The 11887-nt window shown below is 36.3% G+C and overlaps 2 gene segments (V, D, J or C); both read left to right on the top strand.

Annotated features, from left to right (window-relative positions):
• Nucleotides 1–2881: 2881 nt before the first annotated feature.
• LOC122135730 lies at nucleotides 2882–3533 on the top strand. The segment is given in 2 exon segments: nucleotides 2882–2994; nucleotides 3112–3533. Coding segments are annotated over 2 exon segments (396 nt in total).
• A 6068-nt stretch (nucleotides 3534–9601) lies between these two features.
• On the top strand, nucleotides 9602–10152 carry LOC122135627. The segment is given in 2 exon segments: nucleotides 9602–9692; nucleotides 9830–10152. Coding segments are annotated over 2 exon segments (372 nt in total).
• The last annotated feature ends 1735 nt before the right edge of the window (nucleotides 10153–11887 follow it).

Genomic DNA, 11887 nt, shown 5'->3' with positions numbered 1-11887 from the left:
CAAAAAAAACAACAGTTTTTAAGAAGTCTACGTGAATTAGCCTAGATATTATTTTGTTTTTGTCTAAAGTTTTATTTTCTGAATCGTGGGAGAACCGTGATCTTATCCAGAGCCACAGCTTAAAATCAAATATCCAGAACCATAGCTTAATAAATAATATCTTGCATATAACTAATACTAGCCTATTATATATATATATATATATATATATATATATATATATATATATATATATATATATATATATATATATATATATATATTAATCACTGAAGATTTGGGATTGTTTGTGAGTATATTGTATTTTTCACTTCATTATTCTTGGGTTGTATGTGAAAGTTTTTTGGATTGTTTGAGAAACTCCCAAGAGACATCTAGTGGTCAGATCCTGAAAATGTATAGTCACAGGTGTATCTATTTAGCTACTTCTTATTCTCTATTGCAGGGGTTTTAAACTCAATTCCTGGAGGGCCGGAGCCCTGCAGAGTTTTGCTCCAGCACACATACCACGTAGTTTACAAATAAGCCTGAAGGACTTGATTAGTTGGATCAGGTGTGTTTAATTAGGGTTGAATCTAAACTCTTCAGGGCTCTGGCCCTCCTACATTATAGTTACAAACTCCTCCTCTATTGTCTCACACACTGATGAAGGCCTGCTTGGGCTGATACACGTTGGTGTCTTTTTAAAATGTAGCCCTGTCTTAGAATAAATGCTTTTTACTTTGCTGACTATGTGAGTGCCTGGACGTGGATGTTTTATTTATTTATTTATTTATTTTGCAACAAGATCTTTTTAAATATTTTAAATTTGTAAAGAAATACACTTAAATTGCACTAAATGTAATTGAAGTGCTTCCAATTTAGCACAATTTAATATATAAAAATATATAGCAAATAATCTAAAGTTGAAATATGCTTGATGTACTTATTGTTTCAAAATAATACATTTAATATGCATTTAATATGGTATGATTTAAATATAAGTACATCCAAAAAAAGGCACAATTTTAAATACATTTTCTTTTCACCTGGGCTGCTTGACTACAGCAGAAGTGAAACTGGTCTGTTTCAGTTCAGATCATGTAACAATCAAACAGAGACACTGGGAGTGTGGACTGAAAATCTCATTTGCATTGTACCCGTATCTGCTTCTCCACGGCCTCCACCTCAAGCTGTACCGAATGCAGCTCGAATGTCTCGTCACCTGCACTCAAAGGTAGACATACATCCGCCATTAAAGCAAGTAACAGTAAGTAAAGCAATGGTAATGTGTGTGAATAGAGTATTAGCAATGCACGCGGGATTAGCGCCAACCACGCTGGCGATGCTAATGGGCTATAAGCTAATAGTGGACTCGGGAAGTCAAAATAAAACTAGGCCCTCTGATTGTTTTTGTTGTAGAATATGATAGAGGATATATTCACATGGTATAGAAACGAAAATTATGGTGTATAAAATATACTTTAAGGTTAAAAAAATAGACAATAAAGAATTACCATGACAGAGCTCAAACTCGAGACAAACAGGAAGTTTGGAATACTGTATACTGTACTTAGGATCAGTATTGACTTTAGAATACTGATCCAGATAATTAGTAATTCCTTTAGAACAGTGGTTTTCAAACCGGTCCTGCGAGCACCCCCAGCACTGCACATTTTCAGTGTCTTCCTCATCTATCACACCTGATTCAACTCATCAGCTCATTAGTAGAGACTGCAAGTCCTGAAATGTGTGTGTCAGATAAAGGAAGACATACAAAATGTGAGGTGCTAGGGGTGCTTGCAGGACTGGTTTGAAAAACACTGCTTTAGAAGGATGCAGTAACAGTTGTGTCAATACTATCTCAAAAGCTTACAATGACGTCAGTCAATATCAGGGAGTTATCATGCTTCTCACTTTAGAATACTGATCAAATAAATAGTAGCTCCTTTAGAAGAATATGGTAATACTTGAGTCATTACTAGTATTAGGTTACCATGATCTTCACTTTAGAATGAATTCTACATTATGCATAATTCACATTAATTATGAACCTGTATAGTAGCTCTTAGTATTCACCGGGATATATGAAAAAAAAAAAAAAAAAGCAGTTACTGATTAGCTAATAGTGAACTACCACTTTCAGCTGAGTGCTGTTACTTGCTAAACTGTTAATCAGAGTTTCTTGTTAGTTAATAATAGTTACAAGAATGTTATTAGTGCATTAGTTATTTGTTCCTGTGTAGTTATTCATCCACGACAGACCAGTATTCTGAAGTGTTACCAAATGTTTCTTATGTCATCATGACAACAGTATGTACATATTGCTTTAATCTTGTTCATCGTTTCTGCTTGAATGAATATGTGATGTTTACTGCATGATTTGTATTGTCTGAGAACTGTACATTCCTGCCATATGAACATTACTTTGACACAGTCACCTCTGATAACAGATTACTCTTAACTGAAATGTAGAAACATTTACTTTCTGTAAAGCTGATGTGAAATGATGTATATCATGAAAAGTTATATACAATTTCTTTCTTCCTTTCTTTCTTATATACTATATTGAATTAATGGACAGTTACACATTTTTGAACAAATACATTTTATGACTATGTATTTTCTAATTAACTATAGCAAAACTACATACTCTAAACATTTATCATTTTAAAGCAGTGTATTTTTAGTGTATTTTTTTCTCTCTCTCAAATAGTCATAGTAATACTGTTTTTGTAACCAATTATTGAGTTTCTTTATTATAATTTTTATACATTTATCAGTAAGTTTGTCCATGTTTAATGTTATGCATATTCTCCACTGTTTGAGTTACAGTCTTCAGGTAAATTATTTAAATACTGAGTGTTACTTTGCATCATCAGCACATGCTTCAGAGCTCTGAGAGTGTTTATAGTGCTGTGAGTTTAACACTTCATGACGGACACTGTTCATCAGGCACAAAAACTAAAATGACATTCATCATCTTCTTTTTGATCTTGGGAATGTATTTTCAGTGTAAGACATTATAGTTCATAGCTTATATTTTATAGTTAGATTATTTTAGGTTGCAATTCAGAGACTTTATTTTCTTTATTCAGTTCAAAAGTTTAATGTTTTTTAATTGTTCTTCAGGTTCTGCAGGACAGGTGACTGTAATTCAGACTCCAACAGAGAAACATGTTCAGAACAAAGATACAGTCACTCTGACCTGTAAAACCAGCAGCTCCATTGGAACCCCTTCAAACGGTTGGTGTAAGTCTTGTCTCTCCTGGTACTTACAGAAACCTGGAGAAGCTCCTAAACTTTTAGTTTACAGCATCAAAACCCTTCATACTGGAACTCCATCAAGATTCAGTGGAAATGGAGCCGATCATGGAACTGATTTCTCTCTGACCATCAGTGGAGTCCAGACTGAAGATACAGGAGATTATTACTGTCAGAGTGGACACTGGATCAACAGTAAAGTTGTGTTCACACAGTGATAAAGAGTCGTACAAAAACCTCCGTCAGTCAGAGTCACAGTGACCGCACTGATACAGCTGAGAGATACTGCAGCTGCTCATAAACACAATCACACACAACACTGATCAACACAAACACTAATAACACAATATCATTATAAGCAACATTAATCTTGTGTTTCTGAAGAGAATGAGTCAGTGTTTTAATACGATCATCATGTTTAGGTGTAATATATGATCCCTGTCAATCAAACTGAACAGACTGCATTCAGACACTTCTGCTGTCTGGACGTGATGCTTTCCATTTGACCCACAGAAATATTTACATTCTTACACAATTAATGTCAGAATGACTGATTCTTGATGATTGATTATGGATTTTTTTTATTTGATATATCATATATGTTTTCACTATCTCCTACAAATGTAATGATAGGTTTGTCTGTGTGCTGCTTGACTACAGCAGAAGTGAAACTGGTCTGTTTCAGTTCAGATCATGTAACCAATCAAACAGAGACACTGGGAGTGTGGACTGAAAATCTCATTTGCATTGTGAGGGTGGAGTGATTGTGATCCTCTCAGAATAGAGCAGCTCTGTCTCCAGAGACCATGTTCAAACCCCAAGAGCTTTATTTGACTAGATTTACAGCTACTGATCCAGCTTCTGAAAAACACCTGGACAAACACTACATGTATCTTCATCTGTTAGTTGAATGATGTTGTCAGACACAAATGGAGTTTGTTGAGAAGCTTTATTGAATGTTGCAGCAAAACACAGCAGATTGAAAGATCATCCAGTGCTTTTACACTAGAGCTCTCTTTCAGTATTGAGTTGTAAATGACTACAGCTGCAGCACTAGACTCATGTGAATCCTGCCTGACACAGGACACTCAGATACGCTCATCTTCAGGAGAGAGCAGCGCTCACTGGAGAAACATCAGCACTGCAAGCGACTAACAGCGACTCTTGTGGAACGAGGCCTCATGAGGAGCTCCATCATGTGTTACTCTGCAGACGTACAGCTCTCCCTCTTCCCAGCGTGCTTTGCTGAGGGTCAGGACACTACTGCAGCTGTAGCGGCCGTCCTGCTCGCTCTCTGCACTGGTCACAACCCCCTCGGTGACCTCTGAGCCGTCCAGTGTCCAGCTCACCAGCGCCCCCTGTGGAGAGTAAGAGCTGAGCAGGCAGAGCAGTGCGGCTGAGTCCCCAGAGATCTGCAGAGAAGAGGGCGGCAGCAGAGACACTGAGGGCTTCACTGTGGGACCAGCTGCAGGAGACAAACACAACACATTCACAAACACAAAGAAAACACACTGCAGCTCCAGCACTCTTCTGCCCTGCAGCATTCACATCATTTCAACATGACTTTCAGCAGCAGACATGTGGAATGCAGTAAAAACACAACAATCTCATCATTCATGTTATTTAACATCACTGCAGCTGATATAATATACAATATACGAACTACACAATCACTATATACATTTAAATCAAACCTCAAAAATGAAACAAGCTTACAAAGACACTGACTGCTTTAATTTCTGTATTTTTTTGTACCACGACATAAAGATTTTTCAATTTAATGATAGATGTTCCATTCTTACATTTTCTTTTGTTTATAACTCGATTTCAAACTTAAATTTCATGACTGCAGCTCAGATCAAGTGAAAAGTATATTGCTGATTAGATTAGAAAACAACCAAATCAACATTTTAAGTGAGCTGATATACAAACTACACAACTGATGCATACATTCCCATGAAACCTTATAAATATAACAAAACATACTAAGATATTTACTGCTTTAATTCCAGTACTTTTTATATCCCTATATAGTCTTTAAATCTCAAAATGTAACTCAGTTTCAAACAGAGATTGTGTGACAATAAATAAATGAATAAATACGCACAAAATTATAAGCAAAATATATTCAAAATCATTGATTGATCTACAGAAAGTAGCTCTATTTATATTTTAATGCCAGATCTCTTTTGTACATGATATCTACAATAAAAGATTATGTATATGTGAACACAGTATAGAAATTAATGAAAGAAAAACATGATAAACTGATAAAAGTCACAATGAGCCACATTATGAAAAAGTGAATAATTCAGTTCTTCTGAGTATGTTACATGAGAATATTTTTAAAAAAATATATATTAATTGTGAAACTATTTGTTTATTATTGTTTAAAAAAATATATATTTTGTTTTAATTTTTAAAACATTTTATACAATCTAAATTGTGTTTTAATGGAGATTTAAAAGAGCCAGACTTACCGAGCACCAGTTTAGTTCCTCCACCGAAAGTGTACCACAGTGATGCAATCTAATGAAACACTCGTACAAAAACCAATTCTCACTATTAATTAGCATGCATATTATTGCATATTGGCTGTTCATTGATACTTATAAAGCACATATTAATGCTTTTTTCTGCATGACTATATTTTAGATCCCTTTATCTTACCCCATGATTATTAATAAGCAGCAAATAAGAGTTTATTCAGGCAAATGTTGTAGTTAATAGTTGGTTAATTGTGAGAATTGGACTTTAAAATTAAGTTTTCTCTGGCTTGTAGAAAGTGGTCTTTGACTTGTGTAGCAGTTAGTTTAACCACTATAGAGGCCGAACAGAATAAAGGCAGATGCTCAACATCCCAAAATATCATCCATTGTACACAGAGTTGCAGTCAAAAACTGAATTAACATTTATTATATTTAAAAATAATTTGAGAATCAAAACACATATATGGTGGCTGTGCAGCAGCGTGGAGTCGGGCTGTGAAGTCAAAAACACATTTGATAAGAAGCACCTGGATGATCCTCAAGACTTCCTGTTATGTTTATCAGAAACCAAAGACTTCCATTCATAAGAGCAGTCCCAGCAGTCAAGCACATTTGAGGTGTGATGGTTTGGGGATCAGTGGCGTAGCAGTATAGATATTGTAAAAAGCATCAAATATTGGCAATATTAAGAGGATTTGGCATTTCCAATTAATGTAGGCCAGTTACAATCTTCTTATTATTAGGCCAATTATTATTATCATTAGGCTACTTTTATTATTAAATTGCAATTAATTTGCCCCGCAATAATTTCATAGCGCATCACCGCATAACTGTCGCACTGTGAGGATAATAAAAGATTAGGCTATTAGCTTACTCCTCACTGAAAATGTTTTTAAAAAGGTCTTTTAAAATAGGTCTATTAATTAATACAATTAATTATAGGCCTATAATGAAAATTATTAACACTGCAGTCATCAATCAAAATTAAGAGCAGCTTTATTTCAAGCACCGACTTTCAAAAACAACCTAATTAACACAAAATACATTTATCTTTTTCTTCACTGGCCTATGTATGGGCCACAAGAGAAATATTAAGGGAATAATTCAAGACAGTTATATTCCGTTATCAGCATATGTTGGAGTAGATTCGTCTCTTGTTTTCTCTGAGAAAATATGTGCCGTTAAAGCAGCGTTAATACTTTCACTTTGTATACTTTCACTAATACTTTCATTGAGGTTAAGACGTTCACCGGCATAACTCTTGCGCAAAGTTTGCTCATCAGCCTTCATGGTTTAAAATATAAATATTTCCAATATTGTGACGTAACAAACCACCAGGAAGGGGGCCTCGTACTCGGTTCTTGTTATCTGTCATCTTTCAGTAGAGGTTTAGATCTAGGAAGCACTACTAACACTGTAATGAGGACCTGCATGAAATCATGAAAGAAAAGGTTCTAAAATCTAGTCCAGTATTTCACTAACACTGTGATTTTGGGAGGCTGAGGTGGAGAGAGAGGAAGTTTATTCATGAGCAGGAGCTGGATGGAGTTTGTAGATCATGAACAGCGAGCACATCACAGTCACTGCTAGAGACACCACCGGGCTTCAATACAACCGTCACAAACCTGTGCACTGCACACAGATAACAACAGCACAGCACCTTTGTTATATTTTTTTTTTGTGTGTGCCAAATGATAACTAGCTTATCAATAACAAAAAACAGACTTTAATTTAAACTGTATTTATGAACATTACACAGTCCTACAAAACACTGATAGGAAATTATGCAAATAATAAAGGATAACAAGACAGATATGTTTACATTCTGTCAGCTCTCTTTCCCAGATAGCAGCATATCATTGTTTCAGTGTTGAGTTAACATTAATGTCTAACATTGAATCTAAATATTTATCTTGTCTTTGAATTCTAACATTGAGGAACCATAAATATTTTGATGCTGTTGCTTTTGTTTTTGTTATTATATTCTAAATTTTGTAAAATAAATTTGCTATTCAACTATTCTGTTTATTTCCTCTAATGATAGATTAGATGATGCATCATTATTTTGCACATACTAAACTCATCTCTACAGGTCCTTCTCAAAAAATTAGCATATTGTGATAAAAGTTCATTATTTTCCATAATGTAATGATAAAAATTAAACTTTCATATATTTTAGATTCATTGCACACCAACTGAAATATTTCAGGTCTTTTATTGTTTTAATACTGATGATTTTGGCATACAGCTCATGAAAACCCAAAAATTATCAAAAAATTAGCATATCATGAAAAGGTTCTCTAAACGAGCTATTAACCTAATCATCTGAATCAACTAATTAACTCTAAACACCTGCAAAAGATTCCTGAGGCTTTTAAAATCTCCCAGCCTGGTTCATTACTCAAAACCGCAATCATGGGTAAGACTGCCGACCTGACTGCTGTCCAGAAGGCCATCATTGACACCCTCAAGCGAGAGGGTAAGACACAGAAAGAAATTTCTGAACGAATAGGCTGTTCCCAGAGTGCTGTACCAAGGCACCTCAGTGGGAAGTCTGTGGGAAGGAAAAAAGTGTGGCAAAAACGCTGCACAACGAGAAGAGGTGACCGGACCCTGAGGAAGATTGTGGAGAAGGACCGATTCCAGACCTTGGGGGACCTGCGGAAGCAGTGGACTGACTCTGGAGTAGAAACATCCAGAGCCACCATGCACAGGCGTGTGCTTTTGAACCAGAAAAGCAGCGGCAGAAGCGCCTGACCTGGGCTACAGAGAAGCAGCACTGGACTGTTGCTCAGTGGTCCAAAGTACTTTTTCGGATGAAAGCAAATTTTTGCATGTCATTCGGAAATCAAGGTGCCAGAGTCTGGAGGAAGACTGGGGAGAAGGAAATGCCAAAATGCCTGAAGTCCAGTGTCAAGTACCCACAGTCAGTGATGGTCTGGGGTGCCATGTCAGCTGCTGGTGTTGGTCCACTGTGTTTTATCAAGGGCAGGGTCAATGCAGCTAGCTATCAGGAGATTTAGGAGCACTTCATGCTTCCATCTGCTGAAAAGCTTTATGGAGATGAAGATTTCGTTTTTCAGCACGACCTGGCACCTGCTCACAGTGCCAAAACCCACTGGTAAATGGTTTACTGACCATGGTATTACTGTGCTCAATTGGCCTGCCAACTCTCCTGACCTGAACCCCATAGAGAATCTGTGGGATATTGTGAAGAGAAAGTTGAGAGACGAAAGACCCAACACTCTGGATGAGCTTAAGGCCGCTATCGAAGCATCCTGGGCCTCCATAACACCTCAGCAGTGCCACAGGCTGATTGCCTCCATGCCACGCCGCATTGAAGCAGTCATTTCTGCAAAAGGATTCCCGACCAAGTATTGAGTGCATAACTGAACATAATTATTTGAAGGATGACTTTTTTGTATTAAAAACACTTTTCTTTTATTGGTCGGATGAAATATGCTAATTTTTTGAGATAGGAATTTTGGGTTTTCATGAGCTGTATGCCAAAATCATCAGTATTAAAACAATAAAAGACCTGAAATATTTCAGTTGGTGTGCAATGAATCTAAAATATATGAAAGTTTAATTTTTATCATTACATTATGGAAATTATGAACTTTTATCACAATATGCTAATTTTTTGAGAAGGACCTGTATATACGCTACAGTTTAGCAGAAAATGCACACTGGATGTTGGCACAGCGTTCGTCTTCCATTATGCAGTGTACATGAGATAGCAGAGATACATGATAGCAGCACAAGCTGTTGTAAATCCTGCCCACTGCTTTGCATCATCAGCACATGCTTCAGTGCTCTGAGAGTGTTTATAGTGCTGTGAGTTTAACACTTCATGACTGAGAGCAGAACAGAACACAATCTTCATCATCAAACAAGACACAACAACAACAATGAACAACATCATCATCCTCATCTGGACATTGCTTTGCTGTATACAAGGTACATAATGAGAGCTGATGAAGCAGTATAATTAATAATGTTAGCTAACATAAACTGTACATTATAATATGGAACCAAATGTTTGTATTTGCCTCGATGCACATACTGTATATGAATCCTGTATATTTCTCTTTCAGGCTCCAGTGGACAGATCACAGTTACTCAAACTCCTGCAGTTCAAACAACTGAAGCAGGAAAGACTGTAGTGATGAGATGCACCGCCAGCACTCCTTTAACAGGCTGCAGCCCACCATGTCTGTCCTGGTACTTACAGAAACCTGGAGAAGCTCCAAAACTCTTGATATATAGAGTTAACAGCCTCCAGTCAGGAACTCCATCTAGATTCAGTGGCAGTGGATCTGGAACTGATTTCACTCTGACCATCAGTGGAGTCCAGACTGAAGATACAGGAGATTATTACTGTCTGAGTGAACACAGTGGTCCAGTGTTCACACAGTGATAAAGAGTCGTACAAAAACCTCCTTCCGTCAGAGTCACAGTGACTGCACTGATACAGCTGAGAGATACTGCAGCTGCTGATCAGACGATGACAAACAACACAACTTGGTCTAACTATGTTTAAGGAGACTTAACATTTCCAAATATAGATTTATGATTAATATAATATAACAGATTTTTTTTACATTAGTAATACAATTAACTTTTTTACTATGGAACTCTTGTCATACCGATTTGTGAGCTTTTCTGATTTGTTTTTCAAACACAGCTTCATTGTAGATGAATGTAGTTCATCATTTATTATAAAAAATCCACTGAAAGCTGGAGATTTTTGCACAGAGAAACAGCAGTCAGAGTGATTCAGTAAACATCTGTGAGTGACAGAGACACTGAAGGACACACATCAGAATGAATCATTCACTGCGTCTCATCACAGACTCAACAGTTGATTCAAACATTCAGAGGTCAGTTTGACTGCTGAGAGTCTCAGTGTGAACTGATGAATATGAACAAACCTCATCTCTCCATTAGTCCAACTCTACTGACTCATTTCAGAGAATAAAGAGTCAAACAGTCAAACTCATATTTGAGTGATTGTGTTCCTCTCAGAATAGAGCAGCTCCATCAGCAGATGTTCAGCGTCCTCACAGCAGCTTCATGATACAGCAAATCTCAAAACACACCTGAAGAACAATCAAGACAAACTGTAGATATCAAACACATGAAGACAAATATGTTTTTTGATTATTGATTTTAAAGCATATCAGTGCTGAATAAAAGCAGACATGCAGTCGTGTCTGATGTTGTTGTGAAAAACAGAGCAGATGTCAGATGATAAAGAGTGAAGCTCAGTGTGAGAATGAATGAGTCTCTCATGTGCTGTTGATCTCCATGTGAGACATCAGTGAGAAGTCAGAGGAGAGAGTGAGTGGATCTTCTCTGAACACTGATCTCTCCTCACTTCTCCTCACAGCTCACTGAGAGTCTCATGAGAGAGTCAGACTGCTGCTCCAGCTGTTCAGACGTCCTTCTGTCCTGAGACCCTGATGTTCCCCAACACCTTCAGCTCCGGCTCCAGTCTGAAGGGAAGAGCTCGTGTTTGTCTCTCACATCAGTGCTGCTGATCTTTGTGGAAAATCTCTTCACACTCACTGTAGGAGAGATGAAGCCTGAACAATCAGAGAACAAATCTCAACACAACAGTGTTTGGCCTTTATTTCTCTGCTCACAAATATTTTAGCAAACAAAAGTAAACACAAGATTTCAAACATAATTAAATTCATAGTAGCTGTTGAAAGCTATCATTCTGCATTTTGTTTTGGATAGCCTAAAATTTTTACCAAACTTACTTGTCATGTGTTGAAAAAAAAACAAACAAAAAAAACAAACCTATTTTGTAAGAATTGGCTACAACATTTGTGTAACTATCTTCAAAAAGTATCTTTAAAATTGTTTTCAAGTTCAAATAAATTTTAATTCATATTATTCATTTTAAATATAAGTTTTCAATAAATAATCATTTAATACATGTTTTAATATAGCTTATATTAGAGATAGAGATCTTTCCAGAAGAAACAAAACTGTTAAGTATCAAGCTGTACTTTATCACAATATATATATATATATATATATATATATATATATGTAAACAAATATGAATTCGAACACGCATTGTCTATAGTTGAGTCTATAGTTCATATTCATCAAAAATAATTAAAGCTTGTAATGTTTTGTAG

Source organism: Cyprinus carpio, chromosome A25 (genome assembly GCF_018340385.1).
Source record: "Cyprinus carpio isolate SPL01 chromosome A25, ASM1834038v1, whole genome shotgun sequence".
Taxonomy (NCBI): Eukaryota; Metazoa; Chordata; class Actinopteri; order Cypriniformes; family Cyprinidae; genus Cyprinus; species Cyprinus carpio.
The sequence above is the reverse complement of the archived record's forward strand: the minus strand, read 5'-3'. Positions and strand labels throughout refer to the sequence as shown.